Here is an 18,367-nt window from a genome sequence, read left to right on the forward strand (position 1 = left end):
AAAGATCAAATAGATGCTATTCGAATTTGTATGGAACACCGCTGTGAACATGGATTACGGACTTATTTCCAGCTAATCTAAAATAGTGACGTAGAAATGTCATTGCAAAACTGTGGTGTCATAAAGCCTGCAAAATTTGGGTGACGTAAAAAATATATATAAAAAAATGCCCGCCATTGCAATAAAAATTTAAAACCTATTAAAATATTGTGTCCCTGTTAACAATCACTTATTAGCAACGTCATTTTTGTCATTTGGTCGCGGAAATCCATTATTTAAAGAAGAAAAACGACACCTTAGTTTTGCAGATCCTATCGATTCTGATTGGAAGATAATCGGCCTTTGCGTCATCAGACGTAATTGCAACTGTGATATCTGGCAAGCTTTTGTGTCTTGTCTCCCGTCCCTCCTTGTCCAGTATATGCATCCATATATACTTATTTCAATTTCAATTTTTTACTGGGTTGATGGCCTGCAGAAATAAAGACGGTACAAGGAAACAGGCACATGCAAAAACGGACGATGATCCGACAAACAGAAAGACAGGAATGGGCAAAACGACGGAAAGAAAGGCAGACGGCCGCAAAGACAGACAGGCGAAGATAACCGTCCTTTGCGCCTTTTTCGTGTTTTTGTAGTAAAAAAAAAATTCCTATGGTTTAGCGTAGTGTGTCCTCTTATTTACCACGATATGACGTCAGCAGTTGGTCAAAACTAGTTATGTAACATTTAACTTTTGACGTCATATCGTGGTAAATAAGAGGACACACCACGCTAAACCATCGGGAATTTGTTATTTTCCACGGGTTATCAAGTATACCAGTACAACGCTTCTATTAATAAATACGTTTAATTTTCTAATGCACTTTTAATATACGATTACAAGGTTTTTTAAAACAACGTACAGTTTAGAAATATATAATTTACATATATATACATAAATACTTTTATTATTATTATTTTTATATAAAAATATATCTATAAGTTTAGCTAAAAAAAGAAAATATAAAAATAATATAGCTTTTATTTTAAAATGGGTAAAAAATGTTTATCATTTAAATTTGCTATTTTTATTCCAGCCAAGAAAATATTGATCTTTTATAGGCCTGTAGAAAAAACAAAAGTTTATTAAAACATTGATTAACGTAACCCAAACCATTTCATTCATTCATTGATTCATCATTTATTAATTGATTGGTTGATTGATTCCTTTATTAACCATTTATCATTAATTTAGAACCATTCATTTTTCACTTATTCGCATTTATTTATTTACTCTCATCTATTCTTATTCATTCATTTATTCGGTTATTAGTCACATTCATTCCTTTATTTATTCATATTTGTTTTTCAAGTATTCGATCTTAGTCAATTATTTAAATCCATTCATTCAATCGTATTCACTCATTCGTTTGTTTTTCGTTTTCTCTTGTTCACTTCGTGCCGAATTAATATCTGGATAACGCATAGAAAGAACTAACAATAGTAATAAGTAAGAGTAAAATACTAATAATATACCTTTTCCTCATCACCAGCTGAGCCTCGTGACCTTCTTTTCATAAAATGCATTCCTAATATAATGGACCCAATGATGAGCATGAGGGACACCACTAGCAGGGCAACAAAAGCAGCCATACCAGCTGATAATGTGTTGGATTTTTGGCTGTCTAGTCTCGTGTGGTGGTCTGAAAAAGAATTTGAAGGTTCGACTAAATAATGATGTGAATATTCTATAGACTATATTTATAAGGAATGCGACATTAGCATTATAGCTTCATTAACTACAGACTACTAGACTCCCTTGCACACTTTCTTTTGTTAAGATAGTTAGCTACCATTTATTTACTATTCCCTGGACGAATTTGAATAAGGAAGAAAAATTCGCGAAGCATTTTGGTAGTCGTAGTAAAATAACGCCATCAGTGCAAACGTCCTATTAGGTTCAATAATCATGCATTACTCTTAGATAGAATCTCGGACATAAATCGCTTTCTTAGCGTTATATTTTCTTACCTATGCATGTCATATTGTCGCGGGATAAGGTATAACCGCTAAGACACAAACAGTCATAGCTTCCCATGGTGTTATTACATAGCTGAGTACATCCGTGACCCGGAAGGGTGCATTCATCTATATCTGCAAATAATAAGAGTCGAGTTAGGCTTGGTCAATTGTCTATGACCTCTTAGGGGGGAATTGCTTGGTATCAATCAGCTCCATGCTTTCATCCAGCTTAATGAATCTCATGAATATCATTACCAGGCTTCATTGAATGGCAAACATAATCGAGTCTATCATGCAGCTCAATGCATCTTCAGTGAATATAGCTCAATGCATCTTCAGTGAAGAGCAAGCACTGCCCTCCCTGTTCAACCTTTTAAGTATCGAAAGCTTGCTATTCAGCTTAGTAAACTAATTCAACACGAGACTCTTAAGTCAATACTATGAAGGTGAAACATACCAGAACATGTCTTTTTGTCATCTTGCAGCCGGTAACCCGGAAGGCAGCCACATATGTAGCTACCGAGAGTGTTATGGCATGTCTGATTACAGCTGTGGTTACCGTTTTCGCACTCGTCTATGTCTAAAACCAAAGAACAAGATAGTTATATAAGTCAACTTATTCAAGGTAAGAAAAAGTAAACTAAAGCTCCAGAGGAGGTGCATTATAAGAAATATTTCTTACTATGGCAAAAATTGGATTTGATCCATGCTGTGTGTTGACCCAATTTATATCCATTACTCCATTATTGAAAAATATATCATTTTTGTGGCATCGCACCTACCATCACATATTTTGTTGTCAGCGCTTATTTTGTATCCATGGTTACAATCGCAATAGTAACTACCAATGGTGTTGATGCACACTTGTTCACACCTATCGTTGCCAAGAGAACACTCGTTCACATCTAGAGGGAAGAAAGACAACATTACTTAAGAAGAACCGTTAAGCACTGGAGAGAACCAACAATCTCTATGACTCACACACAGCTATCTCAAAAAAAGGTTATCGAAGGTATTGTTGCACGTTGTATGTTGCATGTTGCATACTAAGCCCGAACTGCACTATGGGGGATGTGAATACAATCAGCGAAATGCCACAACGATATGCGAAAAAATTTTTCTGCACGTTTTTCGAACATAATTTATGTGCTGACATTAATTACATATGAATATAATACTTTTCAAACGTAGTATGCATCACGCAACGCGCAACCTCTTTTGAAACAGCTGTAGATAATGTCTGCAAATTGGAACACTTTATTGATGACTTACCATCCACGTTGAGTGTTGCTCCTCTGGATGCACTGCCTGCTGGATTTGAGGCAACACATCGGTATATTCCCATGTCTGTAATGTTAACGTCACGGACGACCAACGCCCCACTTGGTAAGAGACCAAATCTGTCGTCAGTGGGAAGGGGTTGGTCTCCGTTTGGTCCAACTGCCCATGCGATGTGCGGTGCAGGGTGCCCACGTGCCTTGCATGGAAAAATCGCCGTCTGGCCTTGTTGCAGGATGATATCTTTGGGTGTTTGCACGATCATTGTAGGTACTACAAAATAGAATGGTTTTGTAAGGTTTTGGCTTTCGAATGGCTTTCATTGCCACATTGATTAGTAAAGTGATAGCTGATGCACTATACTTACTTTCTAGACCACGATCATGATGTCTCGAGCTGATTCCTTTCTTTCTCCCGATTCGTCAATGCCTGTCGTCACGATACAAAAGATAGTGTGAATTTATTTACTGTGTTGCACTAAAGGCTTCTATAGATAATGACAGTCGAATATATGTTTCAGTCTAGTACAGTAAATATTGGATAACGCTGACTTACTTTTACAAGTGACCCGATCACTGTCCAGAACATATCCTCTTCCACATGAACACTTGTAACTGCCAGGCGTGTTCTGACATTCCTGTGAGCAGCTATGGATTTCTAGCTTGCATTCATCGAGGTCTGTAGGGCAGATAAGAATAGTGATGTAAATTTTCAATGCCTTTCTTTTGTTGCATAGATTGATGGATGAATGGATGGATGAATGGATGGATGGATGGATGGATAGATGGATGGATAAATGGATGGATGGATGGAGACATGGATAAATGGATCGATAGATGGATGGATGAGCCATGGAAGAATGGATGGATGGATGAATGAAAGGATGGATGAATGGATGAACAAATGGACAGAAGTATATGGAAAAAAGGATATATGGATGAATGGATAGATAAATGGATGGGGTGGATAGACAGATTTTATAGCATAGGTAGATAAACTAGAGAAATGAAATCATCATCATTATGGATAAAAGACACATTTGGATTAGAAACCAACTAACCATCGCAATGTTTTCCGTCAGCATTGAGTATGAATCCACTGTGACATTCACACGTGTGGTGGCTTTGGTTGTTGATACATCGATGTTCGCACCCGTGGTTATCATCAATGCACTCATTTCGTGCTACAAAATAAAGCAAAACGAACCAAAATATTAACAAACGTCATAAATGTTTCATAAAAAATCTAAAACTATTTGAAAAATACTGCAATCAAAAGTTATTTCGCAAGAATTTGGAAGGGAATTAAGTTAGTGATGGCCAAGTTCATTCAGTCACTTAAACCAAAAGGGCTGTTCAAATTAAATGGATAAAGAGGAACGGGGATATAGAGAGAGATATGTTAGGGGGACGGAAAAATGAAAGGGAGAATACTTGGAATGTCGTTAAGATGGAAAAACTGGGCTGAGTGTGCAATGCAGTGCATTGTGGGATTGTTTTAGGGGACAAAATAGACGCCATCTAGGAAATGTCCCCTAAAACGGCCCCACAATGCACTGCAATGCCAACTCCACCCAGTTTTTTCCTCAACCTCGGAATAGCTACTTCAGTGCTGTTGGTTACCTTCGCAATCTCTTCCATTGATTGCCAGCTTGTAGTCTCGATGACACATACAACGATGTCCACCATCTTTCAAGTTGATACAGAAATGTTGGCATCCGTAATGACCAGCAGTACAGCGTATGATTTCTACGATGGAAGATAAAGTTGAAGTATTAATTCAAATATGTTTTTAGTAGCGCCTTCTTGGTAAATTATATGTAATCGTTTTTATGACCAGAACATCATATAAACGATAGACTTCAGCCATCTATTTAAATTATAGTACGTATTGCACTGGGCGGGTAACTCACTATTCAAAAATCATGGGTCGTAGCGATTTTGTAGCAGTAGAGCTCTGGCCCATGTCATTTAAAAATGCATCGTTTTAAATGTTTTCATAACAGTTGAGCCGTGTCAAGCCCAACGTCAAGCAAGGTGATGAAACGACCTAAGATATTGTCACAATGCGGACAGAAAAGATAACAATAACAATAATTATCTTTATTTATCGAGTGTAGCACATTACAGTTTACACTGACAAACCTGTGGCCCTCAAAGGATGGAAAAATAATAGGCTAAGCTGGCTGCATTTTCTCCTAGCCTGTTATATATATATATTTTTTTTAAAGGGAAGAATGAAGATTTACGGGCTTTTAGACTTACCCTGGAGGTCTGCTCCACTTTCCGCCGCGTGAAGAGACGCAATAGTGTTCAGGTCTTCAGAAGACAAATGCGACATAAAGGTCTCAAGTTTGTTATCGTGATGCGCCTCACTCTGACTACCACTACTTTCTTTGCCATGATGATCATCATGAGACTTGTGTTTCTTTGGATGGTTTATATGGTGATCTTTATGCTCGTCTCCATGGTGATGAGTATGATGGTGTTGACTCGGGTGTTTCTTTCTATGATAGTGGTTTCTATCTTTGTCTGCAGTCTTCTGTTTGTGGTGTGTTGAGTGGTGTGGATGTATTTTTTGGTGGTGGTGATGATGAGTATCCGCAATTTCTTTCTCCTTTTCATCTTTGAAAACAGATGAAAATATTAATATAATATTAAAAATAATATGTGTGTGATTTACGATTTTAAATTTACAATATATATTGTACAGTTTACTGTTAAGAATAGAATTTCCCCCACCGAAGCGTTATGCAAAAGTTGTTTCAAAAAGATACTTGAAATATTTTAAAATGTAATTTATCTTTATTGGTCAATACCTTCAGCATGTTGATGATGCTTCTGATGGTTTTCTTGATTATTCGTTGTTTTAGCGGTCGTTTGGTGTGTCGTAGCAATAGTACTGATTGGTGTTGCTGTTGTTGGTGCTGCGTAAGTTGACGGAGTGGCCACTTCGTTTGAAACACTTGGTTTTTCTTAAAAAAAGTAGACAATTCAATATTCAAAGTATTATGCTAAGGTATCGTAAGTAACAGAGTGGGCTCACAATAGTCATGTCGTATGGCAGGAGAACTGCAAAACGATGGCACGAAAAAATATTTTCTAAAAGTCAAAACGGCCGCCTCGAAACCCTTTTATGATCGAGGTAATCGTTGCCTTATGATTGGTTATTGAGTTGACAAACACCGGGGAATCACCGTTTTAATATCTAAGCTAGCACTAAGGGCCTTCCGATAACTGATGTTTAGGTGAGTGTTCATGTTTGTTCTGAAAATATCTGTGACTGCCAACATGATCAAGAAAATAGACTAATTTGTTTCTTTTTTGTCGAATTAAAGAGAATAGTTTTAGAGTTGTCATTGTCCTTGTCGTTAAAATGTCCTATCACGACTATAGTCTAAAAGATCTAGAAGCTTTCAAGGAATGATCCAGCGACTTACTGTGTATTGTTCCATTGCTGTTGTACCTAATAGCATAAGCAACTGTGGGATTGTCAGCCAGGGGAGAAGATGTCACAACTTGGCAGAGCTCTTCGCTATGGCAACTCACAGAATAACATACACTCTTCAACAGATAAGCCAAATCACATGACTCGTCATCACAACAGAAGCGGGTACACTGTGCCATGGTTATCACCTTTCCTCTTTTCGTAAAAACCCCAGCACCAAGATCACCACGTAGTCTGACATTCAAAAAGTAGTTGCCGGCTTCGCATCGTAGTTCTGATGTTTTCGTGGCATTCTCATCTCCCTCTGCGCCTGGGATGGTGTTAGTCTTGGACGCAAACATCGGTATAGGTTGGGCTGTCGAGAGTATATCGGAAGTCGACCCTCCAACTTTGGCTTCGTTGGCACTGCTGAACATAGCTATTCCATTTCTGCTGATATACACCACTTTCGAAGTGAAAGTATTTTGCTCTAGAGGCCTCGTTCTGCAAAGATCGCGGCTGTAACATTTGATCGTGTAGCAAACATCGTGGATGACAAACGCCACGTTACAACCTCGGGAATTGCAACATTTTGCTGCACAGACATCTATGTCTGATACGTCCTTATGCTGTGCAACTTCCCCAGAGCCCATACCGCCATTCAAGATTACGTTGTTGATCCTAAGGCCTTGAGAACAGAGACGGTTGCTGTTTGTTGGTACTGGTGAAGTAGCGCTTTGTATTTTTCCAAGGGCGTCAAGTAGGAATGATCTTGTGGTTGGGGAATTAGTTGGCTTGACCTTACCAAGCAGTTCCTCCAGGGAAGGTTCTTTGGTTGTTTGTGGTGCGGTGGTGGGAGTAGTAAGTCGATCTTCTGAAAGATATCAATACATTATGAATAAGAAAGAAAAAAGAAAAAATATAATAAAGCTGGTGATCAAAAAAGAAATAAAAACAAACCAACGATAAAAAAAAAAAAAATAAATAAAAAAAAATAAAAAAAAGAAAACAAGGAAAAGGATAAGGAGCATGAACACATTGCTTAAAAGTTCATGATTATGATAACGATCATCTGACATCATGATCGACATAAAAGTAAGTGTAATAAAATGGACCCTTATTTCGAGGAGAGGTGTGTACATACAAAGAAAACGATGTTCGCTGAATCAAAGTTTCGTCGAAATCGATATCTTTATTCTTAGCGAAAACTTCTATCATGAAACTAAATGGATAAATGACGAGTGAAAGAACCAACATAAAGTAATGCATCAGTTCTTACCTCTCGGTCCGTTTCTCTGAATGTAAACAATCACAAGCTTAAAATGCTTCAAGTGAGCTGGTTTTGTCTCGCACACCTCGGTTGAGTTACACTGCAGTCCGAAGCAAGTATCACTCATCATAATAGCAACATCACACTTCTGCCGAGCGCAGCACTTTTTAGCGCATTCAGCCATGTTGGAAAACTCTGCAAGCTTAGTAAACGTTCCGGCCTTCAGCCCACCTTTCAATGTCACGTGATGATAGACGTCGCTATGGCTACAGGTGGGCGTGGTTGGAGTTTTCGTTGTGCTAGTGTGTGTTAGTAATCCTGCATCTTTTATAGGTTGTGTAGGTTGTTTGTTGGTTGAATCTGTTTGCTTGTTTGTTGGTGATGTCGATGCCTTGAAGAAGGACAGTAATGAACCTTGTATAGCTAAAATAGCAAAAATAGAATCATTAGTGTAAAGTTTGTCATCTTACACTGATCATTTTAAAATATGGGAAACAGAGCCAAGATTCCTAACGTCTGGGTCTTCGTTTTCATTCACAGTTCCTGAATAGACTGCTTGAGTAAAGACATGAATTGTCAGAAGCTAAAAACCAGACGTGCTGTCTTTGTCGCGCGATTATGACAAAAGGAAAAAATTACCTTGAACTAGCTATTCCTTTTTCAGTGCCTAATTTTAACATTTTTACAGTTTGAATATCAAGTATGTACTTATTATATTTGTTTACAGGAGGCCTAATAGCCGAGCAATATTTTCTAAATTGTTGTAATCTTTTTGTATATTTTTTGTAGTTTTTTTTCAAATTTAAAAATGACAAGTCATATACGTACCATCTGCGTTGTAGCGGTTAACGAATCCAATAACAGGGCTGACACTCAGAGGCGTTCTGGTGATAGTTCCACACAATCTTGAGTTCATGCACTCGACAGCAAAGCAATTTTCTCCGACTTGATACGCTACTGTACAGTTTTCCATCGCACAGCAAAGCTGCATGCATTCCTCTATTGTCGACACCTTTCCCTTGTCGGTGAAGTTTCCTGCCCCAAGTCCACCTACAAGATCGCTGTTTCTAAGGACATTGCCCAGTTTACAAGTCGTTTTTGGTTTGGATGGAGTGGTGACAGGCGTTGGCGTGGTGGAAGGTGGGGTAGTGGTTGTTGGTTTGGTGGTTGGTTTGGTAGTTGGTTTGGTAGTTGTTGGTGGGTTTGTAGTTGGTGTTGTAGCCGATGGTTTAGTAGTTGGAGCGGTTGTGGTTTCTTTCTTTGGCGTTGAATTCGTTTTCATTTTACTTGTAGGTCTCCGAGATGAACCAAGTGCTTTCAAGGCTTGCGCCAAAGATGGAGTATTTGGAGTTGGTTTCTGAGAGAAGAGCGGTGATTCAGTGAAGGATAGAAATGGTTCTAAAGCATCAAAAGGTGACCTCGTTGGTGTTGGAGTACTCGGGTGAGTGAGATATTTTCCTCTTGATTGACCTTGTATATTTTCGACGTATTTGCGTATTTCTTCGCCCGACAAGGCTCTGGTAAACATATAAATTTCATCGAGTTTTCCAAAAAGAATCTTTCTTCCTTCTTGAGAACCAAACGCAGCTCGGCCTCCCCAGTCTTGTGACAGATAGCCACGCCCATGGGTGGAGCCCCTAAGCTTGCCGTCCACAAACACCTTAGCAAGGCCCTGATCGGAGTCGTATGTACAAGCGACGTGATACCACAGGTCAGAATATATGACTCGGGGCGTTTGGATCTTGAAGACGATTCGCGAGACTCCAAGACGGTGATACCAGCGCACGTGACCATTATAGATTTCGAAATTGTACTACAATAACGAAATCATTTCAGAATTAGCATACATTAGATATAGGACAAAACAGGGTTCAAGAGGGAGATCAATAAGAACCCAAGGCTTTCTGTAAAGGGATAAGGCCTGCACAACGGGCAAATGATGATACTAGTAGAAGAGTGATCTAAGATTTTGGTAACTAATTTAAAGGCTAGATTATTTATATTCGAGTCATGCTCTCAAAAATAATCCAAATAGAATCAAAATACAACTAGTGTACACATTGTTTCGCCTCCCAAGTCGTACAATAGGAATATGATACGACTGTGTTCACAACGACGTGATAGTCGATCCAAGTCAATAAATCAATTGAACTTGGTTTAACGCACCTGCGCCTTCCGATGGAACGAGTTGCTCTGAGTTGTACTGAACACTGTGTGAGTACCAGTAGTAGCCGACAGCTTCAACCAGACAGCCAAAGTAACCGCCTTGCGTGGCTTACCGTGGAAGTGCTTCCCATGTAAAAGTATATCACCACCATTCATGCTTGCACCTTGGCCTACTCTGCCAGTTTTGACCGATGTTCCTGAAGGAGAAGATTATTTGATTATTTGAGAATTCGATTATACTTCTTTGGACGTAGTGAAGATTGGTCATGACAATGCGGGAGAACTCTGAATGATGAGCATAGAATGACTGCAACCCATACTTTATATACAAGTAAGATTTCCTCTAAAAATATTTTTCTTTTGATGCAATGATGCATTCCTGGACGCAAGCAAGATTGAACATAAAACTTCAAAGTACATCAAAAACTGTGAAGGAAGATAGTAAAACGGAAGTAAGATAAGAGGTGTCAGAATATTTAGTCACCTGTTGTCAGTTTTGCATCGTTATTGAGGCCTGAACCATCAACGACAACCGAACCAAGCACATGTTCAAAACCAAGATATAAAGACAGATGTTGTGAGTGACTATCGGGCTCGCTCTCTTTCTCGTCACTGCCAAGGGTTGGTGTGGGCATGGACGTCGTAGGGAACAGCGATGAATCATCTGCGCTAGTTCCTAGAAAATGCAGTGAATTCAGTTTAAAAATATTAAATTTTCTTTACATCTTGTTACTACTAATATCAAAATCCTCTTCAAATGCTTTTGTTATCCATGTATTTTAACTCTTTTGCGAGTCTCAAAATAAAGGCTTTAATTAGGTTATGAAGACTTGGACCAGGGTAAAAAGGATCAGTTCTGTTTTTACAAGTATCACTGAAGACGTAATGTCAAGGGAAATGGAAAATTGATGAATATGAAAAATGGGATCTTGTTAGAGATACGGAGACCAGCCTTACCTTGTCCTTGCCTGGAAACAAATGAAATTTGGAACTCCCCGCCATCTTGAACTGTACACCGTGACATTGGACAGTGCATCGTAAAACATTCGTCGCTCTTCATCAGAGCGATGTCACAACTTGTATCTTGACAGCAAAGCCGTACACACTGGTGCATATTGCTAGCAAATGTATTGGTGAGAATTGTTCCTGCTTTGAGACCGCCGGTCAGTTTGACATTGTAAAAGAACATGCTTTGCGTGCAGTAGCCTTGATCTAGGGCCTGGCTTTGAGTGGGCTTCAACGGCTCATCGACTGTATCCCAATCATCAACCTCTTCGTAAACTGAATATGGTGGTCGCGTAGTCTTTGTTGGTGCAGGTAATAATGGGCTAAGTGTTGTTGCAGGAGTATTTGAATTCGTATTTTTACCTGAAAAGGATCGTTTTCCAAAGGACGGGAAAGGCATGAGTTAATTGAAGCATAAATATTACTGAGATCGCTGACATACCTAGGGTGCTTTAACGTCCAAAAGACAAACCTAAGTTAATTTAGATTTTCGTTCCGTTCATTGATAAGAAAGAATACCAGTTGTTTAAGTTAATGTCTCCCAAAATGGCGGAAAGGTTTTATCGAAAATTGAGTTTTTTGATGATGAATAATTACCTTTTTTCAGGATAGACTTGCCATTACGCATGACATAGTACACACTAGGACCATCTAAGTCGATGTTCAGCAACTGCACTGGTTGACAGACATCAGCATTAAAGCAATCGACAGCATAACAATGATTATTTGCCAGATATATCAAATCACATGATTCCATTTGACAACATTGTTTGAGGCAGTCTGTGGTCACGTGAACACTTCCAAGATCTATAAATAGCCCAGCGTTCATCCCTGCTTTTAGCTTGCTGTTGTAGTAAAACGAACTCTTTTGACAATGAGGCTCGTCCACTGCTACTGTCAAAGGCGGTATTGTAGGTCTTACGTAAGATGTATTGGTTAAAGGTCGAACGATAGCTTTGGGAGTTGTGTATTTGGTATTGCTTATAGGTGACGTAGATCGTGGTTTAGCTGTTGTTGAAGATGTTGTACTAGTGGTTTTGGCGGTAGTGGTTACAGTTGTTGGTGTGGTAGGCCGCAACGTAGTTGTAGCTTGGGTAGGAGTACTCGTTGCTCTGCTTTTTGCTGCGCGTAATTTAGCCATAGCTTCTTCGATGAGTTGGTCTGGTATGAGACCATTGTAGCTTCCCTCTCTCATTGGAATTGATTCACCTTCAAAAGAAAAGAGTTCTTTAAATAACACAGTTCCAAAATAAATATCTCGAGAACAAATTTTAACCACAGAACCTCAAATAAGAAAGAAAGACAGAAATGAAGAAAATTAAAGAAAAGGAAGGATGAAGGAAGGAAGGAAGGAAGGAAGTCAGGAAGGAAGCCATGAAAACAACTCCAAAGAACGACTGCTATGCTTGAATAACTGTACACTTACCCACACCAAGGTTACATTCTTCAGACAGATCTGCAACATCTGAAGCAGCCAGAGCACGATTGAAAATATAGAACTCGTCAACTATTCCCTGTATTCCTCCCGCTAATCCGATCCCTGCTTTTCCATCCCAGTTCTGAGATAACAGCCCATATCCTAGCTTCTCTCCAACTACTTGACCATTCACTATGACCTTGGAGAGGTTGGTACGTGAGTCGTAGGTTGCACCAAGATGGGCCCAGTCTCCTAGATTGACAACTGGTTCTGTCTCAAGTGCGAATACCACATGTCCATTATCGTTCAAATGCGACCAATGAACTTTGCCTTCTGTGACTTGGAAAGTATACTTGGCTCCATTCCCCTCGGTGGTGAAAAGGTTGTAAAAGTTATCAGCAGTTTCTAATTTGACCCATAATGCAACAGTAATTGCTTCTCGTGGTATGCCATGAAAGGCCTTGTTATCGAACAAGATATGGCCCCCGTTCATTGTGATTGCCGCGCCACACTTGGTGTCACTAACTGTGCTGGTTGGTTTGATAGATACTTTGCCATTGTTATGGAGACCAGAGTCGTCCATGACAAGACCGTTCTTAATGGTCTCAAAACTGAAGTGGACAACCATGTAGACTTCATTACCTTGGAAAGTGGTAAATAAGATATTGCTAGTTTAGAACATAGTATAGAAACGAAAAAAGATCTAAATGATCCTGTTTATGTATCGAAAGTAGCATGCAAGTATTATAAGACCTGTAAAAAGTTGATCACCAACTTTGGGCTCATATTGTCACGTGAAATAGACAAAGAGAAGTCACGTTACATGATGTCGCTGTAGACTGATTTCGTCAGGGTCTATTTCGATTACGCTTGCTTTGGACTAACTTGACATTTACCAGATAAATTCAAGCAAAAATACTTACCGTTCTTGTCTGTAAAGTAGGAATTTCCAGGCAGCATAATATAGTGAAGAGATTATAAAAATCTCTTACTATGTTATGCTATCTGGTCAAACCCTTCAAAGCTCCTTTCTTTAACCATATTACGAAAGTCTGGTGGATTTGAGTTGATCTAGCTATAACTATGTCTGTATAAAATGCATAAATCTTTCGAGTTTTAATGATAAACTACTTTCAAGAGGGAAGACACGCAAATCTATGACACTTACCAAAACCGTTGTGCGGAATGTCGACTTTTTTCCTGTCCCCTCCAATTTTAACATTCCATTTGTTTTTAAACTTCATCAGCGTCTTCAGCTCCTGAGCACTTGGTACTTCGGGTCCCAATTCTGCAGCGCTAATGCTGTTATCCTCGGTTGTTAATGTAGGGAGGGGAATTTTCTGAGTAGTTTTAGGTGACACTTTGTGTATAGGCCACTCGAAATGTGACTGTTGGTCGTCAGCAGTTGAATGCCTTGTCTCTTGAATCTTATCTGAGCTTAATTTGATTCCCTGGACATCATCAAGTGCTTTCATAAGAGATGCACTCGGTGTTTCCGACTTCTTATCTTTTTCTAGTTTAGGAATTGATGTCTCTGACGATGCTATGAGATTTCCACTTAGCGCATCTTTGTGATTTTTCATAGATTTTTCGACTTCTTTAACAGCCTGGTCAGCAACTGTGTCTATCAAATGCTGAAGCTGTAGATCATTGGAAGATTCTCGTGTTCTGGAAAGGCTTGGATTTTGCGCTTCTTTTTCTTGCGACTTTATGAAATGACTGGTGTGGCTATTCACAGATGTTTTTAATTCTGGAATTTTCTCCGTTCTAATCTTCTCATCTTCTAGGTTTGGTGATTTGGGCACATTCGAAGGTCCCACAGAATGAAGAGGTATCGTTGAGCTCTTAGATATATCCTCTTCCTGCTGTCCCATTCTCTTATCTTCTAAATCTGTTTTAGTCTTGTCCTCGTTAATAGTCTCTTTAGGGCTATCAGATAATTTCGGTGACTGAAATTCTTTTAAAATCTCTATTGCCTTTGCAATTCCCGATCCGATTTTATTCGGCTTTTCGTTTTGTTTCTCCAAATTTGGACTGTTATAAGGCTTCTCAGTGTTTGCCAAACTTACGACATCATTCTTTCTCATTTTCGTAGGCTGTGAAAGCTTTGGTCTATTTAGATTTTTCAAAATAGTAATGGCTTTGAGCAATGCTTCGTTGTTATTATGCCCAGCAATTTTTCCATTTTGGAAGTTCTTTGATTTCTCTAAGTTACCTAAGATTGATACAGCTTTGGCCAATGCAGACTCTGTAACCGGTTTTGTAGGATGTGAAGAAAGTGATGGATTTGTTAAACCTTGTAAGATATTCACAGCTTCAGCTAGCGCAGGGCTGCTTGCATCCTCAGTGGATTTAGCAGCTATTGACAAATCAGGATTTTGCATATTGTTTCCAAGGGTTGCCCTGTTCTTCATTTCTAAGCCATTTGTAATCTTTTTTCGTGTTGCAGGAGTAGGAGCGACCGGCTTTTGTGATGCCTTGATAAGGCGTGGACTAGCTATACTCTTCTTCACAGATTCAAGTTCTGACAAAAGATGAGAAAACTCCGATTGGATGCTTTTCTTATTTCCAATGGTAAGTCCATTGCTTCTTGTATTCTTCCTCTTTGTGTAGTTCGTTTTCTTTATTTTTGTCTTTTCTACTTTGGATGTTTTCTTCGCATTCTTATGTTCCATCTCTTGTACGACATCATTAGCTACCTTCACAGCAACTTGGCTTATCATTTTCTCGAAGTTTGGAGTTGTTTTTGGCTTTGTTCGCCCAACTGTAGGATTTGTTGAAACGTTGTCTATCATTCGTGTCTTCTTATCCCCAGGAATTGATGACTTCTGGGCGCCATCTCTCCCTAATGCAAGAAACAAAACACATAAGGTACATTCTTGAACGAGTTATGCAGAAACTCTTAATGTTCAATGTATATCAATCATCATGTTTTATATTTCAAGTAAAATATATTTCGAAACGATTGTCACGCAAAATACAATGGGTGCTTGGAGGGCCATGCGAAATAAGATCCCATCAAACGTTTGCAAATGTGGGTATTCGTGGTAATTGCAAGATACATTCTTTTTTTCCACATGTAATGATTATTATATGACTCGCGACGTCAGTGACAGATTTCAACGAAATTGTCATTCGATGAAAATTATTTTTCGAATCCATAATATTAAATATAAGTAATCATTTTACTTATGACCAATGATCAGAATCTAAACTGAATAGTGATGGCCAATCCCTAACTTGAAACGCGACCAAACATCTATTTATATACCAGAAAGATAGAAAAATTACCTTCACTGATTGTTGAACTTTCAATATATGGAAGCTTGTTAGTAGGCATTCCTCTTGGTGGCGGAGCAATTGTTGGTATCGGTTTTGTTGAGGGCGTGGTGCGCACATTATCCGTCCTGTTGCGAGGATGCGGAATAGTAGATCTTGTATCCTCAGGTGATATATTTCCATGGTGGGTTTGGTTATCTTTCGTCTTACTTCCTTTCTCTTTGAGTTCTTTCATTTCTTTGTAGATATTTTTCATCTCTTGTAGGATTGCTTTCTCTTCGTGGTAGTGTTTGTAATGGATTTTCTTTGACTTTCGATGCTTTTTCTTTCTTTCTTCTGAACTATAACTACTTTTCCCTCTCGACATGGTTGGCCTGTTTTTGTGTTTTTGCCTGTTTTTCCGCAAGTGTTTCTTCTCATGCGCCAATACTTTTTGACGATGCACCTTTACTGCATGCTCATATATACTCTTAATATAATCCAGCATCACATCACTAGACTGATCAATCAAATTACTCTTCGGTGGTGGTCTCATAAAAAGTGTTTCTTGTGATGACCCTACACTCTGTGAAGAAGTGGATTGATTAGGCCTCTCAATGGAATGTTCTGAAATTTTCTCTTGACTCTTCATAGGATTATCCATGACTTTTGAGATATTTTCAGAGGGAGATTGAGGACGTAGAATTTCATGGTGCATGACATGGTGGGTAGTTGACGCTGCTACTGTAGGATGTACTGAAGGCGCCGATGCGTTTTTGTAGGTATTGTTACTCTTAGTGGATTCCAGTTTCATGAGAATATCCAGTTTGTTATAGAGCTGATTAACCTTGTCATAGAGTTTATCTATTTTCTGTTTCTTCGAGCTGTACTTTGTCGTTGGCTTGTACCCAGGCGGATGTAATATTTTATGGTGCATAACAGAATGTGATGGACTTGACTTGGTAGGGCTAGTATCTCCATCGCCGGACTCTCGAGAGGTCTCAGATTTGTGATGATGCTTATGGTGGGTCTGTGAACCGGGCGGATGGATTATTCTATGATGCATCACAGAATGTGTTGTTGGACTCATAGTAGTGGGGCTATACGTCCTCATTGTCGTACTCTGAAGATGTTGGAGCCTTATGGTGATGCCGGCGTGAGGAACCGGGCGGATGGATTATTCTATGATGCATCACAGAATGTGCTGTTGGACTCATAGTGGTTGGGCTAACGTCTCCATTGTCGTACTCTGAAGATGTTGGAGCCTTATAGTGATGCCGGCGTGAGGAACCGGGCGGATGGATTATTCTATGGTGCATCACAGAATGTGTTGTTGGACTCATAGTAGTTGGGCTAACGTCTCCATTGTCGTACTCTGAAGATGTTGGAGCCTTATGGTGGTGCCGGCGTGAGGAACCGGGCGGATGGATTATTCTATGGTGCATCACAGAATGTGTTGTTGGACTCATTGCGGTGGGGCTAACATCTTTGTCTTCCAGGTCTGAAGCTGTAGGCCTACGATGGTGCCGATGATGATGAATAGAATAAGTGGATGTTGGCTCACTATCAAAATCACCATCGGAATCATAGTCGACATCAAAGCCTGATATTGGTAGATCGTCTTCCTTTCTTTGGTGCAATCCACTTTCCTGCTTTCTATGTTTGTGCCTTGAATATTTAGGTCTTCTGTGATGGAGGTCTGAACTTTCCAAGTCTTCGAAATTATCAAAATCATTAGAATCTGCATATGCAGGACCATAATGCCTTGCGTGATGATCTTTCTGAGCTTTGCGATATATGTGCTTTCGATGATGTGACTTCGTAGGTCTGACATCATTCTTTAAGCCATTACCGTCTTCATCCTTCTTGTCCGCATCTATATCTTCATAATCATATGGACTTTTCGGGATTTCTATTACATGTCGATGCCTGTGTATACGATGGTGCCTTCTTCTTGATTGTTCCTCAGACGGACGGACGACACGATGCTCTAATCTTTCTGTACTGTCTTCGTTTGGTCGGTAGATCTTTCGTTCAGAATCATTATTTTCTAATTCGGAATCCTCTGATTGGATGCTCCCCCTTTCGGAATTTGTGATTACAGAATTATCGTCTCCATCAGTGCTTGGATCTTCCAAATTATCCTCAAAATCCTTCTCCTCATCATCATCAGGCAACTCTGGTTCTGAGTACCGCCCTTCATGGTTACTTAGTATCGTCTTAAAATGACCCTTGAATTTTCCTTTCTCTTCGATGGATTAATGTGACCGCGTTTGCCGTATGATTCCCCTTGTTTTCTTTCAGAGTTAGGCAAACGTTGCTTGGAGAGAAACGTATCCGTTCGAGGGTGTAAAACAGAGAACACTGTCTCTTTCTTATTATGATGGATTAACTTGTGTTCTGGCACTTGGTCCGTCTTCTCCCGGTAGAAATTCCGTAACTTCTTGATCTGGTGTCGTGAGTTGTGTTGCAAAGGAATTCTCCTGACTATTGACACTATCGACCGTGGTCTTGTCATACTTCAAATTTGCATATTCTTTTGA

General features: G+C 39.4%; 1 protein-coding gene across 1 annotated transcript in view; it reads right to left on the reverse strand.

Annotated features, from left to right (window-relative positions):
* Positions 1–868: 868 nt before the first annotated feature.
* LOC116295411 (uncharacterized) overlaps positions 869–18,367 on the reverse strand; it is a 47,083-nt gene continuing 29,584 nt past the window's right edge. Inside the window, 24 exon segments of the mRNA XM_089028778.1 lie at positions 869–1,106; positions 1,519–1,685; positions 2,014–2,136; positions 2,462–2,584; positions 2,787–2,909; positions 3,277–3,555; positions 3,650–3,670; positions 3,673–3,711; positions 3,838–3,960; positions 4,343–4,465; positions 4,905–5,030; positions 5,547–5,906; positions 6,101–6,256; positions 6,722–7,582; positions 7,988–8,392; positions 8,807–9,791; positions 10,145–10,341; positions 10,629–10,820; positions 11,102–11,512; positions 11,747–12,358; positions 12,576–13,208; positions 13,735–15,411; positions 15,858–16,947; positions 17,057–18,032. Of these exon segments, the coding sequence (XP_088884904.1) occupies positions 1,071–1,106; positions 1,519–1,685; positions 2,014–2,136; positions 2,462–2,584; positions 2,787–2,909; positions 3,277–3,555; positions 3,650–3,670; positions 3,673–3,711; positions 3,838–3,960; positions 4,343–4,465; positions 4,905–5,030; positions 5,547–5,906; positions 6,101–6,256; positions 6,722–7,582; positions 7,988–8,392; positions 8,807–9,791; positions 10,145–10,341; positions 10,629–10,820; positions 11,102–11,512; positions 11,747–12,358; positions 12,576–13,208; positions 13,735–15,411; positions 15,858–16,947; positions 17,057–18,032 (9,838 nt within the window). The 3' untranslated portion in view covers positions 869–1,070.

Source organism: Actinia tenebrosa, unplaced genomic scaffold (assembly GCF_029948245.1).
Source record: "Actinia tenebrosa isolate PJP-AT-01 unplaced genomic scaffold, QUT_ActTen_1.0 PGA_scaffold13__45_contigs__length_12533684, whole genome shotgun sequence".
Lineage (NCBI taxonomy): Eukaryota > Metazoa > Cnidaria > Anthozoa > Actiniaria > Actiniidae > Actinia > Actinia tenebrosa.